Source organism: Sander vitreus, chromosome 2, assembly GCF_031162955.1.
Source record: "Sander vitreus isolate 19-12246 chromosome 2, sanVit1, whole genome shotgun sequence".
Classification (NCBI taxonomy): domain Eukaryota; kingdom Metazoa; phylum Chordata; class Actinopteri; order Perciformes; family Percidae; genus Sander; species Sander vitreus.
Window position 1 is genome coordinate 10,013,964 of NC_135856.1, and position 21,848 is coordinate 10,035,811.

The 21,848-nt window shown below is 42.5% G+C and overlaps 1 protein-coding gene across 1 annotated transcript in view; it reads right to left on the reverse strand.

Annotated features, from left to right (window-relative positions):
• The window catches only part of xylt1 (xylosyltransferase I), a 78,307-nt gene that overhangs the window by 23,419 nt on the left and 33,040 nt on the right, over nucleotides 1-21,848 (reverse strand). The window contains exons 2-5 of the mRNA XM_078276540.1: nucleotides 12,056-12,647; nucleotides 6,365-6,537; nucleotides 6,017-6,219; nucleotides 1,407-1,487 (exon numbers count right to left, since the gene is read on the reverse strand). Coding sequence (XP_078132666.1) covers nucleotides 1,407-1,487; nucleotides 6,017-6,219; nucleotides 6,365-6,537; nucleotides 12,056-12,647 — 1,049 coding nt within the window. The remainder of the gene's footprint in view (nucleotides 1-1,406; nucleotides 1,488-6,016; nucleotides 6,220-6,364; nucleotides 6,538-12,055; nucleotides 12,648-21,848) is intronic.

A 21,848-nucleotide genomic window follows, 5' to 3' on the forward strand; every position in this document is an offset into this window, starting at 1 on the left:
GCACACACGAAGATACGGTTATACCACTGACTTAATGAATTTAATTAAATATACAAAACAGTGAGGGCTATTTCTTTTTTGTGAATTTACATGGCAGAAAAACAAACTATAATACAAACATGCAGGTTTTTATGACTTTTAAAACACAATTTAGGTAAAAGCAAGCACTCTGTTGTTCTTGTTTTACATTTAGAGGGAGTCTTGTGTATATTCAGCAGCTCATTTGTATTTTCTCCCAAGATTTTGAGCTGTGCTGTATCACTAGAGGCCCCTTGTTGACTTCAGTGAACATTGTCCTCTTTCAGTAGAGAACAAAATGTTTGAGTGCTTGTAATGAAATGCTCCATGACATGTTTGATCTGTTACACAGTGAATAATGAACTTTAGCTAAACTTAAAAAATAAGAATCGCAAATCGAATCACAATATCTGGCAGAAAAATCAAAATTAGTTCAACCCTAAATAATAATAATAATAATACTACAATAGTTGTACTGTATATCCAAACATCACTTTCCTTTCTATCTTCTTGTCTTCTATCTTTAGCCTTAAATGACTTGAGACATGTGCTGTTGGCACTTGTCACTCCACGCTTTTATCAGCAACAAGAAGAGTGACACCCTGCATACATAATGGGTGGTGTTACTGCTGTGAATGTATCAAGTGTTGGATGGATGGAGTCAAATTCAGGTCAACCAGGTCAGATTGTTCCCTCTGTTACCTGAACACTGTTGATGTACTTTGTGGCCCACGCGCACACACACGCGCACACACACGCGCACACGCGCGCACGCACACACACACACACACACACACACACACACACACACACACACACACACACACACACACACACACACACACACAGATGACTTTTCAATTAGCTTTAGCCATCCACACATATGCATTTACTGTAGCGGTGGTTTAGGATCCTAATTGTTGTTAAAACTGAATTAAATCAGGAACAAAACAGCTTCACTCTCATCAAACGGCACTTAATAAAATACTGTGACAGCAAATAGAAAAAGGTACTGCTGAGTCACGCTGACTCATGCATCCAAGCTGGCTGATTTTATTTTTCATGTGTTTCAGGGGTATTTTTGCCCAGAGTGTCAGACGATGACTGGTTTGTAACATGGGCGGCCGGGTGGCGGCAACAGAAAAGGGGGTTCTGGCAGCGACCTCACAAGCTCACCCCACCAAGAAGGTTAATTAATGAAGCCACAGATGGGAGCTAATTGTATTTTGATTCAGTAACCACGGCGCGCGCTGTGTGTGCGCTTAGGTGCTGCTGTGTGTGAGTATGAGAGACAAACACAGAGAGTGAGAGAGCTAGCCAGAGCGTAAGAGAAAGGTTGGAGTGTTGTGGGGGAGATTAAAATGAAGTCTGAAAAATCTGCATCTCACCTGGCATTGTCCCTGCCATGGGACTTGATGAAGTTCATGTCTCTGTATTTGGACAGGAAGGCCACCAGCTGGTTGTTGGTCCTGAAATGGAAAAAAAAAATTACTTACTGTTGACTGGGAAACATATGGTGAGGCCTAGCTGGAACACAAATTTTGCAGTACAGTACGTGTTATAGGTAAAATGCGAGTTCTGGAGGAAGCTTATGCAAATTAATCCATCTGTTACTGGTGGTTATAAAAAAGTTACTTAAAAATGCAGTGAAAAAGCCCCCTGTCTTAATGGTTCAATTAACTTGTTATATGCTGCATCCAATCAAATGGGATTTGGGGCGACTAGCTAATCTGGCCCATCATTTAAAGACAGTTGTGGGGGCCACTGTCAGTCACATGTAACCAAACTCCATCTTCCTTATTGGAAAATCCAAAATCTATGAATATGCAAATATTTAATGTTTCAAAAGTTAACTACCAGACACAACATTCCTGCTTCACTAAAATGTCTATTCTCAGTGCATATGTACACTGGAGCCATCAATTTTGCACATCACACACTTTGCATACAGTTGCATACTGGACCGGGATTGGCTCTAAACTAGTAGTGATGTCACATATGACGCTGGTACATAACGTGTGTTAAACTCAGATTTAAGGAGAGCGCAGAGAAACCTTCCTCCTGAATGTGAAAACAAACTCAGCACATACATCAGTCTCCACAGTGAAGCTTAAACATCCAAGTGAAGTAACAATAAGCAGAACACATTTTTGAGTGTGAGTGTGTGTGTGTGTGTGTGTGTGTGTGTGTGTGTTTAATGTTACAGAGAAATACTTCCAATTTAATGGTTTAAGTCACAATTAAAGACCTCGGCTGTTCTTAGTGTTAGCCCCTCGGTCCCTTCACGTCGTTAAAACTATTTAGGATTATACAAAAGATTGTGCTATTCATGATTTTGATGAATGCCTTCATGCTGCTCTTACATTATAGAGCAGTCTACTCCCTCATACACAGGCCAGACAGGCTAAAAGCTTTGCTCTGCGGGCTATGCCACAGTCATTGGCTCCAACATTTCATCTGTGGTGGAGCTTTTCATGATGGCTTGGCTTGCCTTTCTAAAAGAGCAGCGAAGCCCTGGTAAAAAGCTTGAGGATCATTGGGGGGAGGTACAAGCGCATATTAATGTCATTTTCTCTTCAAGGAGCAATTTCACAGCCTGGGGGGCTTATCTTAGGAGGTCCTGAGCCATAAAGCCTAACTGATGATGTGCTGGACAGACACATGCGGTCTTCTCTGTCTTTACTCCCCACACACACACACACACACACACACACACACACACACGCACACGCATACACGCTGTGTATCTGCTAGTATGCACACCGACAATGCAATATACATGCACAGAGATACACAAATGCTTGTAGGCACGCAGCCACGTACACACACACAGAGCGAGGGGAATTCATGTCAAGCTCCAGATTTGCCACCTGAGTGGTCACCCCGTCCACTGGGTCTAGTTTGCTTACTGTCAGCCCTGTGGCTGCTCTGTCTCACAGTGGTATTCACACACACATTACTGTAACACACACACACACACACACACACACACTACCTGGTACCTACAAAATGTACACATTTTCAATATCATAGCCATTTAAACATCACTATGCCACTGTTTCACTTCCATCTTACTGTCTTACTGTTAAATTAATAATGTTTTTATAAAATATGCCTTTTTATAACACAGACTTTAAATATACTATTCCAAAGGGGAAATCCAATGGATTACAGGTACAACGCACACTCCAACAACAAAAGCTTTCAGACATCAAAAATGACATTTTCAAGATAGTTGGCTTAGTTCTGATGGGTTATAAAGGCTTTTTTACAACATCAGGAAATGACACCTTTCACTTAAGACACAGCTTTTTCCCTGAGATGGAAAGATGACAAAGTGAAAGAGATTAGAAGATATGACACCTGCAGTCAGTTAATGTCTCAAAAAGCTCAGACTTCTTAAAAGCTGCTGTAAAGTCTATGAAAGATAGGTAAAAGCAAGGAGACTGTAGATAAAAGCTGGGAAAGAGGGTTGCACTCTGACAAAGTAAGCGTGTAACTCATCCTCTGGTCGCCCTGCATACTCCCCACACACACACACACACACACACACACACACACACACACACACACACACACACACACACACACACACACAGTTTATCTCCCCCTGGACACACAGCCCCTCTGCTGGTGTGAGGGGCTCTGGGTTTGCCTTTGAGAGCCATCCATGCGGCAGGACAGACATTATCAGGGAATTAGAGGGGAAATAATGCTTGTCTCCAGTCCCACTGATAACAACAGCAGTAGTCAGGGCAGAGCAGGGCAGGGAAGCCCCCCCAGTGCCTGTACAGTATGGGCGGAATGAAAAAACGTAATTTGGAAAATCTGTGATAGAGCTGGGCAATATGGGGAAAATCAAATATCACAATATTTTTGAGCAGATATCTCGATATCGATACCGCAACAACATTGTAGTGTTGACTATTGGTGCTTTCACAAAATATTTACACAATGAGATTTTTGATAAATAATCATCAGTAATGTTGATATAATGACTAAGTGGGTAAAGGCAAATAATAGAACAGTTACAACAGTCTGGTAAGTTCAGAAAAGTACATCACTTTACTGTAATGCAGCCTTTAAAACAAGGAAAAGACAACACTTATGCCATATTATAAATCTAAGATGATATCTAGTCTCATATCACGATATCGATATAATATCAATATATTGCCCAGCTCTAGTCTGTGACCAAAAATACTCTAATGTAAAGCTACTTACATTACTAAGGAAATACTGGTGCAGATTCATGAATGTCTAATTTCCAACATGGGAAAGGTGTGGGGGCAGTGAGTTTCCGAAGCTATTCTGTAGCGGTTCTGATGAAGCACACTGGCAGCTTAACATAGTTGCAGTCTGGCAGTAGCGAGGCATCTGCTTATTCCAACATCTTTTTCTGTGCTGTAGTGTGCTATTGTAAGTCCATAATGATAATGTGATGCTGAGATGTTTATTTCTGAGGAAGAATGCTTCTTTCATCCTGATCCCATTCCCAAAAAAAATCAGAAAGGATTATCAGCGACAAAACAGCTGAATGGGTTTCACTTTCTTGCTTGAGGACACTCGAGTAGCACGAATGCTCCCTTTCGCAGGGGCTTGAACCCAGGTCTGCCACTTAAAAGGACCACATTTATGTTCAACTCAGTAAATATACAGTGCACAGACTTGGTCAAATCCAAGCTGTGGTTACAAATGCACTTGCTAAGCACAGATACAAGAGTCCCATTTACATATTTACATATTGCATGGATCCAAAACATGCAGTTCCCTCTTTTTCCCGTACCCTAACTGCTTATTCTCGCTCCCTCGTCACTCCCTGTCATTTCTGCCTCTGGGCTCCCTCTTTCGCTCCATCAATCGTTTCGTTTCCCAACAGATGGGGCTTAAAACCTCCACTGTCAGCCTTTTTCCCAACAACATCACCCTCATGTGCAAATGAAAAGCCAAAAGACGTGAGGGAAACAGTGTCTCGGTGCATGCACTCGATAAATACCTTTAATCATGTACTGACAGACTGACAGACAGGCGTACAGACAGGATAAATATGCACACAGATAGGTGCAGAGACACACTAGACTGCAAGACATAAACTCAGGCATGCACACACTGCAGCAGAAACACAGACACACAGACAAACAGACAGGGACAGCATGTCAGCAGCGTTCATTGATATGGTGGGGGGAAAAAAAAACAACAACAAGACTGAGCCCGTCTGTGAACAAAATCCCCATTTGCCGCATCTTAGCTCCAGCTGTGGAGACATCAGATCCAGCTTCATTTTACCCAGTGGCCATTATAGCTTGTCTAAACTCAACTGGTGGACATCTGGCTGCGCAAAAGAGATAACTCTCTCCTTAATAGGAGGATTTTAATTGGCTGCTGCTGAGCTACATTAAAAATCCAGCAGACCCTGAACTTCCAGAAGGACTATAAACTCACATTTAAAAAAGTACAAGTCACAAAAGATATCCTCCAACAGGCTATTTCCATGACTTCAAGGCCAGTTCACGTAGACTTTGTGGCTTTGGACTGGAGAGATTACTTTCGGACCATACAGTACACAACAGGCCTGGAAAGTCAATAGGTATTGACTCTGGGCAATTAAATTGTAATCAGTTCACCATGTAACCCATTCAATTGAGTACAAGCAAGAAAGCAGGGACTTGGAAGCGAAGGTATGAATGAATAGTGTTTGACAAAAGCAGAGGTTCTACTTCATTGATCTGTGTGGTTTGGAGTGACTCTTTATTCAAAGCTCACAATTAACCGCAGGAACCCAGACCAGTGTGTATTGAATTTCTTCCATATCGGATGAGAGCGGTCTACTATTGTTGTGCACGCCTGGTGACTGCCTTTGTCACCTATATTACTGTAGAGGCTTGCCCCTATACCTCACTTCATTTTCTTACAGGGAAAATCCCTGACTGCCTTCCCCTCAGGTCTCCCCTTCTACCTTATACTAAACTCCCCTTTCTGTGAGATCAATCTGTGTTACCTGATGGGGTAGTCGGCAGCACTGAGGTTGATGAAGAAATCCCAGCTCCAGTCCCTCATGGCAAGCAGGTCAGCCATACTGCGAAGATACATGGTCAGCAGACTGGCACCACCCCAGATGGTGGCCATGCGCCAGGGTGTCACCCTCACATTCGGATACTGGGCAGCTATGGCGTGCACCTGCCTGTGCAGGTAGTTAGAGCGCTGAAACAAAGCAAATGATCACACACGCTGATTAATATTGTGTCTGATGCCAAGAGATTACATTTTACAAGTTAATGTAAATGAAAAACAAAGAAAATTCACATTAAAAGGTGCATCATGTTTGTTTTGGCTCTCCGTGGCTCACCTGATCAACATGTATGTAGTAGTAGTGCGAGGTGTGGTAGATGGCTTTAAAGAGGCGTTGAAACTGGCGAGACGCTCGTCCATGGACCACCAGGACAAACGCTATTCTGACTGGTTTTGATGGAAAGCTCTCCGCAGAGTCCTCATCCCACTGGACATTAGCATTGGCTTTACCTGTGAGGCCCAAAAACAACAATATCTATATTAATGTAATGGTACCAAAGAATATATATCTTGTGTTAACTACATCTAATTTACACAACATTGCGTGGATTCTTCATCAGTAATATAACCAAGGGTTTGCATGTTTGATTGCCAAATCATATCTGTTATTTATTTGATAATCTATGAGAGGCTGCACAGACAGCGCTATTAGTCACTATATAATGGGGAGCACCTATAAATATCTTCTAAGGACAAGGAAAGCAAATGCTTAATGGATATAGTTATTAATGACTGTTAAATGTTATTCTTTCATTCATTAAACAATAAACGGAAATAGCTAAACAACAAGGCTGCTAGGCAACATGGTAAGTAGCAGTTGGAGTGGTACTGTATGATTAGCATATTCATAATAATTAACTGTTATGTCACAAGTGAACATTTAGTAGGTATTTTACATTATCTCTAAGTTTGCCACGGTCTTAGTCTATATCCACGACGTTCTACTTCTGGGATTGCTCCGGTGCCACCCGAAATTCCACCTTCTTGCGGAGCTTAGCGCCGCCCATGACGATTGTGATTGGCTTAAAGAAATGCCAATAACCCAGAGCACGTTTATCTCCCATCATGTGTGGACTAACCAGACCCTCCTCCGCAGCAATGTGGAGGAAGTTCTGGCAATGCGAGACTACCACAGTCTGAACTGAACTGAGGGAGTAGCTGTTTTATAAACTACCAATTAACATAGCTCTGTTTAAGATATACAACACTATAATACAGCCTCTATTCCTTGAAAAGTGCTGTGAAAGAAAGAGGTGGTTGTATGATAATATAATACTTCCCTTTGCTCTTCACTGTGTCATCTAAATAAATCAGATGTTCTCAGGTGGCCACATTGGTCAGTATTATGCAGAAGGGAAGAAAGCCATGCTACAACTAAGATATCAATACATAAATGAATAAATAAGAACAAAAAGTCAAACAGCTACCTCAGCCCTGCTGTGGAACAGAAAAGCATAACCACAAAACCATGACTCCCTCATCCATTTTCTTATGTGATTGAATAGGAACTATGAAAATTTCAACCAGACACTACACACACTGTAACTACTATCCTCATTCAGACAGGAATCCTATAAGCAAAATCCTCTGGGGCTTTCAGGGTAGAGCATGGTTTGACAATGTGCCATCATTCCTCTCAGGCAAAACTCCCAGAAGATGCCTTGAATTTCACACAAATGACAACAATAAGCATGCATGCAAACACCGCCCCGGTCGCGGCCTGCCAAGCCACTATCAAATTAAACAATTCCAACAATCTCTGGTGAGCCATTGGTAAACTCACATTGCTTCATTGTGTGGTTTTGTACCACCCTTAACCACTCAAAAACAGACACTTGCACTTCAGACCTGAAAAAAAAACTTTCTCAAAGCAGTTCTGCACCATCAAATCCCACAACATAAAACGGTTTGTTTTATAATCTTCAGTTATTACAGCACATGTGCACATGCAGCTTATGAGACATGTTTGTTCACAGAACATGCCTTAAGGAGATTAATGACTATAATTTGGGAATCCAGTTCCCAAGAGCTTGCATGTGCTGAAGAACTAGAGGAAGATGAGGGAATACTGAGGTGGGGGCTGTTTATTTCCCTGAGGTGACGTTTCCAAAAAAATGACCCGCCCGGCTCCTCTCCTAGTCTGGCCCTAAGGGTCCTGTAATTACTCAACATTTAAAGGCAACTGTCCAACATGTTTTCTCTTGATGAGTCGACAGGGACGGGCTAAGAAGCCAGGCTCCTCCCGTTCAACTAATCTCTTTCATTCAAATTTAAGGGCAGGTGTCCAACATGGCTTTGTTTAAAGGTTGACCACAAGGTTGGGGTTAATGACATGCTCCCTTGGCTCCGATTGGCCCACATTAGCCCAAATGTGCTGTGGCTCCTGTCAGTCACTCATACGTATTTCTCTCTCTCTCTCTCTCTCTCTCTCTCTCTCTGTGTGTGTGGATGCGTGTGTGACAGCTCAGGGGGGAAATCTGCTGTGGGCCGTATCAGATTGAATGGTAATTGGTGGCCAGCTAAGAAGGTTCACTGGTTTGCTTTGCACGGATAATTGGCCAGTCGCTTCACAAAGCACTTTGAGATTGTGTGCTATGCTAGCTAGCTGAACTAATGAGCACTGCTCTGTGTGTGTGTGTGTGTGTGTGTGTGTGAGAGAGAACCTACATTTTACTGTCAGTTTTGTCGAGCATGTGTTTATCTGCAGAAGAGCTTCATCTGTAGTATTTTTTAACAGACTTTGCATCTGAAGACACCGCAGGCCTTTTTCCAAAAGAAAAAAAAAAAGAAGCAGCTCGTCTTGAACTCATCACTCTTCATCATCCTTCCCATTGCCATCAATCTTTTAAACTGCCTTTACCTCATCTGCTATCACCCTACTCTCTTCCTCCATCATATTGTGTAACTTAGGGCTCTTACCCACCCTCCATCTTAACACACTCATATGAGAGGTTAGAACAAGAGCTGAGCTTTATCCCAAAGGGCTTGTACCAAATTGCATTTGAAAATGTCTCGGGGATAGCGTCTGCTCCTTCAAACCATCCACAGAGGCAGCAGACATATAAATCATATCGGCAGATATTTGGCCACTTGGGGGCAGAGCAAATACAACATTGAACACAAAACTGACATATTTTCATATATTAGGTTGATATGGTGTACTTGTTAGAGACCTATTTACACATCCAGCAGACGCGGGGCAACAGTAGCATTCATTTGGAGCTAGCTAACCAGCTAACAAATTGTTATGCAAACTAGCATGTTGCTATCATGCTGATCAACCCACCAAGTAACAACCAAACAATCATCCTCAGCTACCTTAACAAGCAACAACCAATAACCAGCTAACAACATCAGCTAACAAGATGCTAGTTGACAATAACCTGTTGAGCGTAGTTTTTAGCTCTTTATCTGCTAAATGCTGAACTATAAAAGAAGCTATAGAGCTCATAGAGCTGAGGGGATTTTCAGAGTTGGTTGCTAATTCTCTTTGGGTTTGTAACCACGAGCAACTGCGTTCACATTAGAGATGGCCCGATACCATTTTTTGCTTCCCGATACCTGAACTTGCGTATCGGCCGATACCGAGTACCGATCCGATACCAGTGTGTCATATATTTTATTATGTTTTAACATAATAATATGTATAGTATACTACTATCCCTGTATGGATGTGATATGATTTCTATCTTTGTTGTCAGTCTGGCTCAGGTTAAACTCTTTGTGAAACATGAACAAACACAAACAATGAATGCCACAGAACTTTCTTTTATTATCCAGATTGACAGTCAGTTATAACGGAAAAAGAACATAAATAAACTACTTTAACATAGATTTTCTTTAGGGCTTTATTACGTGGTATTGGATCGGTGCATAAACTTCAGCACTTCCCGATAGCGATACCAGCGTTTTAGGCAGTATCGGAACCGGTATCGGAACATCTCTAGTTCACATTACACATAATTATTTGATGCATTGTTATTGATCATAGCAGCTTTACATATGACGATATGATGATAGGAATACACAAATCCTTTTCAGTTCAAGGCCATTAGGTTAAAGCTACATAGGGACAAAGTCACTGCCAGCTACCCCTGCTAGAGAAATGCGGCCCAATTATATCATTATTAGCCAAGTTAGCATATGAATGGCAAAGAGATTGAACATGGTCCTCCTGTATTCAATGATGCTAATATTACCAGAGCTATCACAATTGCTAATCTAGCCAAGGCCTCAAGGACAGCATACCGATCAAATCAAATTGGACAATTTTCTGCTAACAAGGTTAGGACGTGAATTGGGATGGGGGAACAGTGGAGGGAAGAGAAAGAGAGATAACACATTGGCAGGCAGCAGGCAGGCAGACGGAGAGCAAGAAAAAAGTGATTTAATTTAGCTGTCGTTGTTACAGCCCAGCCATCAGGGGAAAGCCCTTTTCAATTTCTTTGTCTCCTTTGATCAAACTGTCAGTTTGAGTGGGATAGTGAGTTGCTGTGTGAGATGACAGGAGCTTAGGCCTAGACAAACGATACTCATGCTCTTGGGAAGGAGAATGTACAAAAGTTGCTAAGTCACAGTGCCTCCTCGAGTTCTAATAACACGAGCGAGGGCCGGGAAGGTATCTGACTAGAACAGGCAGGATGTATAAAAGCTTTCTCCTCCTCCCATGCTGTCCACACTGCATTCAGTCCACTCCCATGAGTGTAAATGCATGTGTGTGTATGTGCTGTTCACTTCAACATAGTTGCTGATGCGTGCTGCCCACTGATGGCAGCAGCTACAACACATTATTATAGAATCCACAACCAGAAAAAAAAAAAAAGCCCAATGTGTGTTTGTGTGCGTCTGTTTGACAAAAAGAAAAGAAAACCTGTGTTCTGTGGCCAGATTGACAAGACAAATGAAAATTGGAAACCAATTTGGAGAGAATACAAGCAGCATCCCCATTTTCTCCAACAATTTACTTCACCAATTACCTGTGGGCCTATATATCGGCAACAAAGACATTTCTTGCCTTTGACGAGAATTGTAATTACGAGAAGAGGAACTATTTTACCATGTACTAAAGCCTGACTGGTCAGACGACACTCTTTATACTTAGCTTTGCAGATATTATGGTTTTTTTGCTATGAAAAAAAGCTTGAATAACAGAGAAGAGGAAATAATGTGAAAACAATGAAATGTGAAACTATATGTGAAAAGGACATTGACAACCTCTCAGCATTATTTCCAGTTGTGTTTTCTGTGTATCTTGTACTTTAGTAAGTCTGCTAGAATGATCAACTCAAGCTAAAAACTCTATTAGATTATTGATCTCCTGATACTTAATCTATTTGTGAAGTGATTTGAGATGAATAATTGTCTAAGGAGCGCTGCAGTAAGGAGCTCTTAAAGGGGCTGTACTCAAAATACTAAAAGGAAATTGGGCTAGGATTGCCTCCACACAGCTCTCTCAGACTGTTCCCTAACTCGTGAAATACCAACATTTTGTCATGGCCCTCTTTGTCTGATATCGACGCATAAGGCGGAAAACACAAGTAAAGTAAACTCAGTAGGGACAAGGTGACTGATGGTCACAAATTTCCGTGCACGAATGAAAGCAGAGCAACATTTGAATAAAAATGTTATGACAGTTGTGGGGTTATTTCCTAATGTTGCCAGCACTGATCAAATCCAGACTCTTCACTTTTTGAGTTACACTATAATAAATAGTAACATTAACTTCGATTGTAGTCATGAAAATGTTATTTTATAGAGAAATACTTTGTCAGATGTTGTACAAAACATGGCTTCACAACAATTTGAAACTCAACAATTAGGTGCCCCACGATGGAAAGCTTAATAGATATCGACCCATTATGTGAGACAATTTGTGTGCAGAATACAAAGTGACTGCACTAATCGCACAGACGTAACCATTTGTATTAACAAAAATCAAATAATCGATGAATCACAATGATGGACTTACCCTCAAGGGGGCAGTAGCGAGTGACCTTCTCAGGCATTAACTGCCCTTCCTTGTGTCTGCAGTACACCTCAGCGATCTGTTGCCGGCACTCCTTGCTCTTGGCTCTGGAAAGAGCTGAAATAGCTTCCTTCCCACTGATCTCACACTTGGGTGGCTGGTCGTAGGTCACCTCCAGTGGCGCTGCAGTTGCCTGCCTCTTGTGCGGGTGCTGATGTCTGTGCTGTGACTGGGCCTGCTGGGCCTGTGAGGCACGGTAGTGTTGGTGCGACACTCCCGCGACGCCCTGATCACCTGGGTAGGAGGCATTGTTGCTGACTGCCAGTGGCTGGTGGCCTACAGGCAGCACTTCGTTTGAGCTGCGGCCCAGACTCGGGGAGTTGTCCCGCCAGGCCTGCTGCTGGGCATGGGCCTTCTCCTGCAGATTCTCCCGCTGCTGCTGCTTGCTGGTGGTGGCCCCTACAGACTGCCGGTGTGGCTGTGAGCGTGCACCAAAGTTACTATTGTCTATGTTCTCAAAGTCTTTGGGCACAGAGTTCTCGTTGTTGCTGTCCACTCTATTTTTCTCCTTTGGCCGGTGCGAGTAATATCCATCCTGTATGAAAAAAAAGAGGGAATAGAAGGAGGAAGACAAGGGAAGCGTTGGGTAAGTGGTGGGGAGTGAGAAAAAGAGGAGGGAGAACACACACAAGAAAAACAAGATCAGAATTGAGTGAGCGCGGTGCATATCAAATGTCGGATTAACAATCAACGTGGCATGTATGAGTGGGCAGCGCTGCATTGAACCGCGAGGCATGAAATGAAGTAGCAAGGTATTGAGTGCGAGGACTACAAGGTGCAACCTAACTGGAGGTGATGCAGGGCCGAGGGCTCTGCCGCTCCGTGCAATCATCAGATTAGCCCCGGTTTCAATTAAATTCTCCCTCAAATGGGCCCAGCACTCCGTAAACAGATTACCAAGAAGGGATAAAGGGCCAGAATATAACTGTGAGTTTGTGTGGGTGTTTTGTGTTTATGGGCGCATGTGCATGCATGTGTACAATTCCTTTTTCAGTGGAGCCACATGAGAATGTGAAGAAATTGTAGTGGTGTGGCATGTGATTGGAAAGGCTTCACTTGTCAGCACCGTGCATCTGCATATGTGAGATAGTGTGTGTGTGTGTGTGTGTGTGTGTGTGTGTGTGAACGTCTGAATGTACAATTTCCCTATCTTTCCAGAAGAATAGGCTGAAAGCGAAGGCAGGGGCACAGGGGAGAGCAGAAAGAGGGAAAAGGGTAACGAGTGAAAGTGGGGAATGCAAGGCGGTGGAGCGCTGACACGAGGCACGAGTTCTGCTCCCAGTAAGCGCTGGCTTGTTCCAGTGAAATGTGCCATGATGCATCAAACGGAAAACTAAGAAAGCTGCCTGGCTGCCACACCACTGTTGCACACCTTGCTTGACACACAAAAGGAAGAGGAGGAGGGGGAAAAGTGAGGGGGAACGGAACTACAAACAGCAGCCGAGGAAAGATAGAGCTCATAACAACAGGGATCCCTGATGTGTTTCTCCGTTTACAAGACACAGAAAAGAGGAAGGAAAAAGGGTGAGGGAGAGCTAAGTGCAATGTGAGGTATGTGAGACAGAATGGAAGCAGGAGAGGTGACAGACACATGGGAAGCAAGTGAGATGCTATTGTGAACCAGACGCTCAGCATAGAAATGTTTCTCCACCCCTAAAGCCCATCAACCTTCCCTCTCTGCCAACACCTTGTACCAGCACAATTACATAGGTGGCTGGATGACACACTTTCACACTCAAAGAGACAGGAGGGGGATGATATTTTAGAAGTGAAACAAGGACCAGAAAACAGGATGAAAAACAGAGGACACAAAACAATATTGTCATTGTCAGCTCCTTTTAAGCTGCTTCCTTGGCAGAGGTCTGATACCTTTATGCTTATGGCTCTCCTCTCCTCCTCTCCTCTCCTCTCTGACTATTCTTGATTCTTTGCTTCCCCCCTCTCCTTCCCTTCACACTTCTCTTCACACATCCCAATTCTGCTCTGCTCACCTTTCATCCCTTCTGCTCCGCATCTCGCTCCCCTTCCCTCATCATCTGCTGCCTATTTCATGTCTCTCGCACCTCCTTTTCTCCCTCCCCTCCCCTCGCTTTCTCTCGCCTTTATTCTCAACTTGCCTCCTGCCTGTCAAAACCTCTCCCTTCCCTTCCTTTTTCACCCTGCCTAGTTTAAACAGGCCATGTTGTCTGATTAGCAGAACCTGCTAATCCTGCGTGTAACAGCTGCTTAGGCCAGTGATCACCTAAAAAGAAATCCCTACTTGCCGAGTTTCAAAGGGAATGTGTAAGGGGACTAATCCATGCAGTGCAAGTCACTGGATGTTTGCAGAGGTAAAATGAGTCTGTGTGCTTTCACGATTATGTGTGTACAGTGTGTGTTTAAGGGAGGGAAAGAGCAAGTAAAGTAGAGGCAGCATGTGTTTGCCCTAGAGAAACGGATAGCCTACTCTTGCTTTGAGTCCCACTGCGAGAGACATGAGAAGATGAGGGACACAGTTAAATTGGAAAAAATTCCCAAGCGAGCAAATGTTTAAAACAACAGCGGCTGAATGTTCCTCAACCCATCTTGATGAAACAAATCTACTTTGCTTACAGCACATAGATACTAAATGTTAGCTGATGAAGCATTGTCTATATTCTCTTATCACTTAAATCATAAAAATCATCAAAATATACAAAATCTTTACAAAGGTATGCTAAGCCCAAGTTTACCCACATTTCCACGGCGAGGCCAAGTGAGGCTTCCTTGAGGCATGTCTGTCGGTACTGTATATAGCAAAGAAAGGGTTGATACAGGGCTGCATCAAATTATTATTTTAGGGTCAATTAATCTATTGTTTTTAGTAATCATTTAGTCTAAATAAGATCAGAAAACATCCATCACAATTTCACACAGCCGCATTTACTGCTGTATTTTTTAAGTGGAGGCGTCCCACCTCACCTATTTTATTTTTAGAAAATGTAATATTAGGAATATTAGAAGGAATAGTTTGACATTATGGGCAATACAATGCTTCACTTTCATGCTGGGAGTTATTCAAGAAGATAGATATCAATCTTATGTCCGTGCAGTAAATATGAATGTGGAGCAAGGAGATTGTTAGCTTAGCTTAACAGACTGGAAACAGGAAAACAGCTAGCTTAGTGTTGTCCAACAAAATCTATTTGTTTAAACCATAGACTGTATATAAAGTTGGACGACGTGTTTACACTTTCTCCCACTGTACAAAAATGAAGCCGAAATATCCCGGATACGGGCGCTGCCAGCTTGTTATTTTTGACTCTGCGCAGTAGATTTGGGAAGTAGTAGGGAGGAAGGTGTGTGTGTGTGTGTGTGTGTGTGTGTGTGTGTGTGTGTGTGTGTGTGTGTGTGTAGTAAGTAGTATCTAAGCCCTGCCCATACACCCGCCTGACTTATCTTGTCATCCAACTCTTGGCAAGAGGCATTTCATTAAATGTCTAACTATTCCTTCAAGCTACAGGGAAAACAAGCAAGCAGTGGCTCTACATAACACACCAAAGGCCATGTATTTATTAGGTAAGATGATTGTTTTAATCCTTAAACTAAACTGATAACGTGACAAGATACATCTGATTCAGCTCAGCTGGTGGCACTGATTAATTGCTCGTCATATGTTCACTTGCAGTAACTAATCAGTGTTGTGTTGTTTTTGCAACAAACAGCCCAATTATTCACAATCAGGTGATCTGTTGTCATACCAACCCTCCAAAACCCAAAGATATTTAATTCACAATCACGTAAGACAGACAAAAGCAGCAAATAGTCACATTTGATAAGCTGGAACCAGCAAATGTTTGGTATTTTTGCTTGATAAATGTGTCATCAACAACTACTTGAAACTGACTGACTGAATTTTAGCAATAGATTGCTGTGTTTTAAACTACTTCTTTGAATGCATCCCAGCTGGATATATTCTGCTGGGGGGAAAAAAGCAAAGAGCATCACACAAATGTTGATTTGTTCCTAATTAATTGAGATAAGAGTTGAGGTTAGCCCCCATGTGGCCCTGAAGTGGAAATGAGTCGTATTTGTAAACTGGCACTAAGGAGATTCATCTGGATAAACAATCTTCACACTGTGCTCCCTCTCCCCCTCCTCCTGTGAGAAAAGGACTCCAGTAGCTGTGTTGCTCTTTAATCTCAGGGACCGGGCTCTAAGCAGGAAGCGGTGAGGCACAGAATTAATAGTAGTGCCGACCATTGAAGATAGGAGCTGCTGTGGACTGCAGATGGAGCTGGGAACTGGGGGTAGCTATCGATTGTTACAGGGGATACGTTTTCTACTCCCTGGGAGTGTCGAGGAGGCCATGCCAGGATAGCCTCACACACACACACACACACACACACACACACACACACACACACACACACACACACACACCTTCCTCCCTGAGCTCTGCTGAGGAGTGAGGAGGGGGTAAACGTTAATATCATCCATCACTGGTAGGTACATTTAGAGAGAGGTCTGTGGGGTTGAGACTTTCAGCAGCCCCTCCGGGAATGGTTTAGTCTTTTTCTCAATACACAGCTGGCCCCTTTCCACTTTCCCCCCATTTCCTCTGCCACAGGGGGAAATATTTCACCTGTCCTTTTTTTCTCTCTTTCCCTCTCTCCCTTTCGCTTCATTCCCCCCAGCCTCCTGTGCAGAGAGAGAGAGAGAGAGAGAGAGAAAGAGAGAGAGAGAAAAAAACACATATCTCTCTCTTAGCACCTGTCCAGCTTTACCCTTCTCCTCCTCCCCTGGCCCACGAATCTTCCCTCGCTCTAGCAAGGAAAGCAGTTCATCTGCTCCGCCCCCTCCCCTCCTCCCTAATGCCATCATTTGCTGTTGCAGTCTCATGGTAGATTTGAGGGAGAGCAAGGTAGCAGCACATATCAGTTTCACCCCACCCTCCCAGCCTGCTCCCTTTAAACGACATCATTCCTACGGGGCCGAGCTGAGATAAGCTACTGCGTGTGCCAGCAGTGCGCACTCCGTCAACACAAGCTGGTGTACGGACAGCCATGCAACATAAACATACGTAAGTTTATTATTATTAAGAAGGTGGGTGTTGAGTCACCTCAGCAGCGTGCAGGCCAGCTTCTTCTACGCCCTGCCTGCCATGTGGCTAACGAGCTCAGATTAATTACCTGGACTGAATCCCTGATACTCTAAGCAAGATGTGGCGTCTGGCACGACACGGGAGACGGATACGCTGACAGACCTATCACAGCTGCTCTAGCACCTTAGGACACCTCACGGAGATATGAGCCAGGGTAGAGTGGTGACGACCTAAATGCTTAGTGACTTCTTAGAAGTCTTACTTACCATAGCTTATCAGCTGTGGAGTCTGGGGGCGAGAGAAGCTGCTCTTTTCTGCTTTTTTAGATGTACAATTTAGGTATCAAACACTATGCAGAAAGATTTACAAAATAAGAAGGCAAAGAAGACTGAGCTAAATTCAGTTCAATAACAAATGGCATACAGTAAAGGGTTTCAAAAGGTCTAAACTTTACCTGACAAAAACAATCAAGTTGGAAACAGGGTGAAGAAATACAGAAAAGAGTTACGGAGATGTATTTTTTGATTCTGTAAGAGATGTTGTGCTTGGGTTCCCTTTCTAGGGTAGAGTTGCTGCTACTGCTCTCTTTTTTTCCCCCTTCCTTTTGTCAATCCCTTCAATCCCCCAACAGCTAAAACTGGAGGAATGCTGGTCACATGAAATGTTAGTGTGTAAGTGTGTGTGCACGCAAAGGCATGATTAGCGGCAGCTCTGAATGAACCGTTTGGGTTTGGTATGCACAGAAGCCATTTGCCCTGTGACAAGCCCCGGAGCAAAAGTGGTGAAAAGGATTTGTGTCTTTGTGTGTGTGTGTGTGTGTGTGTGTGTGTGTGTGTGTGTGTGTGTGTGTGTGTGTGTGTGTGTAAAAGTGCTACAAACACCTACAGACGATCGAGAACTAGGGGTGTCACAATACCAAAAATTCAGTAGTCAGTGCCAATGCCAGTAAAATAACACGATTCTCAATGCCGATTTCTATACCACAGTAAAAAAAAAAGGATTTTCTAAGATTCCATGTACTTTAACAAACTACTGAAACATGAACTTCTTTATTAAAATATTTGAAAAATATCAAAATGTCATAACAAGACATACAAAACATGTGCAATAGAGCAGATAACAACATAAAAAAGTGCAATTAATGGTCATAGTGCAACTAGTGTCCCCAGACATATTACATACATAACAGTGTTTCTAACAGTTGTGTGACCAGAGACATTACAAGCGGAGATGTATTTGAAAGATGGAGACAGCTAGAGCCCAAAAGGATGCCGAGTTGGCTAATTTCCTCCTGAACAGGTAGCTAAGCATTAGCTTCAGGCTAATTTATCACGGCTACAAGGGACGGGCATTTTATGTCATTTCAACATTTGTGTACTCACATTGAATTATATAGCTAGAGTACCCGAGTTTGTTAGTCCCAAAAACAATTGAGACACAGCCAGTAAAGTGATCCAGTAAAGTGAACAGGTCCTGGCTAACCATGGCAAACGCCGCCATGCTAACCCTGCTAACGGCTAACGGCTAACGTTACCGGAGAACCAGGCAAGCGGGCCACGGCTGTTTGTAGCCTGTTCAGTGGCCGTAGCCGACAAGGGTGAGTTATTTGAAGCCAAGAGAGGGTAGCTGTAAATCGGAAAGAGAGGACCGTGAGTTTGCAGTGAACATGCCGTTGTTTAGGTCGGGTAGAGTTGACTCTCCTTATGTACCGATAAAGATATGTACCGGAAGTGTCACTTGTTTGTGACCTCATCTTCTGAATATATCGACTGGAACACTCTGAAGTGTATACTGCCCCCATCAGTTCCAGAAGAGGCGCAGCACCGATGCTGCTAACACTGGCATCGTCGCTAACGGTGCCTACGGTGCTTCAAAAAAATGGGCATCATCGGTGTTTTGTCATTTTAGAACCGGAAGGTATCGCAAGTATCAGTTCTCGTGACATCACTATTGAGAATCTCTGAAAACTACTTATCAGCTTTACGTTTATGGTAAATACATTTTTAAAAAGGATTCATAATCTGAAAAGGCAAGCAAAAACATGAACAAAATGCCTCTCCTCTAAGAATCTTTTTAAACAGACACATTATTGCAATCGGCTTCTTACGGTTGAAACCACTCAACAAAGATCTAAGTCTTCCAGAGACAGTGATCCCGTGGTTGAGACTCGTGGGTATTCCAGAGGGCAGAGGTCACTTCACGAGCCGCTGTTGAATTTCCACTTCTTTCGGATATTCTTGTATTGTAATTATATGGCTTCGCTGACTATATTTGCGTGCATGGATTTCAACTGGGCAAGGACACAAAAAAACCAGACCTCTGCACTCATAACCACAGACACTAGGGAGATAGATGGAGTTCCTCTTCCTCAAACAAATAACCTTTTTAAACACAGCAGAGCTCTGCATGAAAAACTCCACACAATATGAAGAAATGTATCAACTGTGGGGGATTCTCTGAGGAGTTCCTACAAGACTATAGTGGAATTAAAAAATACTTCCCTCACAATATGTTTGCATGCAATTGCAATACTTTTGGGATCTCTTGCGATAGTTTTTTCCCCCCCAGAGCCGTGCTTAATGGACAACCCGCTCTACCTCCTCAGCCACAGCCGCCCCAAGATAACAACTAGATACATAAGTCTAATTTCCCATTTATAAAACATCATATTCACAGGCTAATATCAAAGTACTTTTTACACTATAACATGTTAACCTGGAGCTAAATTCAAATTCAAATTAACATAACCCTGGATTATGTATTTATATTTAATGTTGGGCTAATAGTAAACAATAAAGTGGAGATGTCCAGCCTGCTGTAGTGCTGTCTAATGTGGCTTTTTCACTGGAGACATTTTTATAACGTCATAAAAACACAGGTGTAAATAATAAAGTGCTGGCTCTCTGTCACACTTTACTGGGTCACCTGGATAGAACGGAGTCAATGCTTCCTGGACTATCAACAGCTAGCATTACCCAGCTAGCCAAAGCTGACATAATCCTATGTGAGCTAAGCAAGGTAATGACTCGAGCGTAACAAGGATAATGTGACGATAACTACAAAACTAACAGCTGGGGTAGTGTTTTCTTTTTTATCTAGTTACAAACAAGTTTCTCTAACCTGCAACAGTGGAAATTGTCTAACCAACCAGTGGACAATTTCTAAAATGTTACACAGTCTATTGTCTTAAATAAACTAGCAGCTATTCATGCTAACATTTGAAAATTATACTCCAAATCCTCCTCTAGAATATTCTTTTTTGTTTTACAAAGAAATGTAAACTGAAATCTTTGTTTTATCATTAAAGAAAACAGGACAGATTTGTTCCTTAGATGCCATGTAATATTACATTGAACATTAAACACACTTCTCTCGAAACACTGTTAAAAAATGTTGTTAACAGTTCAAATGTTTAGTTTGACCTGTAGGAAGTCCATAATTGGCAGGGTTCACATCACAACATTTATGATAGATTAAGGTAAGTAGGCAGTTATAAATAGTCTCCTAAATGTAGTTGTTTGTTAGGTTGTCTTTATCAACATTAGTGGGATAGAGTGGGTGGACATTGGGCCTCATTCACCAATATCTTCCTAAGTTTTCTCTTAAATATGTTCTTAAGAAAGTCCCTAAGAAAAGTCTATGTCTGATTCATGATGTGTTCTTAAACAGCAGAATTGTTCGCAGGTGTGTTCGTACAATGATGAATCCCAATGTCTTCATAAATTGAAAGCTCGTGCCCGTTGCTCCTATTTAGCATAGGTAAACGCCCCGTTAAATCCCATAAAAGGGCATGAGATGGCAGGGCCGTGTCTTGTGCACACTTAGAGAAATGTCCAAAAGACGTGGCAAAGACGGTGGAGGCCTCGACTCCAAAAGAAAGAAAAACTAATTCTGAGGTGGAGGTACTACTGCAAGAAGTTAACGAAAAACGAGACATCATTAGTAGCGTCAGCAGTGCATACTAAGCAGCAAATAAAACCGATGCATGGAATGCAGTTACTCATGCAGTGAAAACTGTATCTGGGGAACGGCGCAGAACCGTTGAAGTAGAAAAGAAATGGTTTGATCTGAAATCTGAGGCAATTTTTTTTATTTCAAAACATAGAAGATACTCTTGGCGTACAAATAGCGTGATCAATCACTTATTATTGCATGGCAGGGTTCCCCGTTAACATAATTGATGTGAATTGAAGGCAAAGCAAAGCAAGTTTATTTATATAGGCCTTAGCACAATTCATACACAATGGCAATTCAAAGTGCTTTACAAATGAGCAGTAGTGTGTATTTATTAAAACAAACAAACGTATAATTATGTGTAAAATAATGAAAATAATTAGTTACAAAATGGAGAGAAATGTTAAATTTTAAATTAGAACGGATGAAAACGGTATAGCTACTTGTTTTGCGCAAACGTCAGCTCTAAATTGTGTGTAAGAGTGCTCTTGAGTGTGCGTAGATTCTGTTCTAGAACAAATCCCAAATAAGAAAACATTGGTGAATGCCAGAATCTTCGTGAAAATTGCGTAAGTGGGGTTTAAGAACATTAAACACACACATTTGTTCCTAAGAACGTTTGGTGAATGAGGCCCATTGTGTCTGGCTGTGGTCTACATAGACGAGTGCAGGTCACCTGAACATATCTGATCAGGGTCAGACATAGTTCTGACTTTAAAA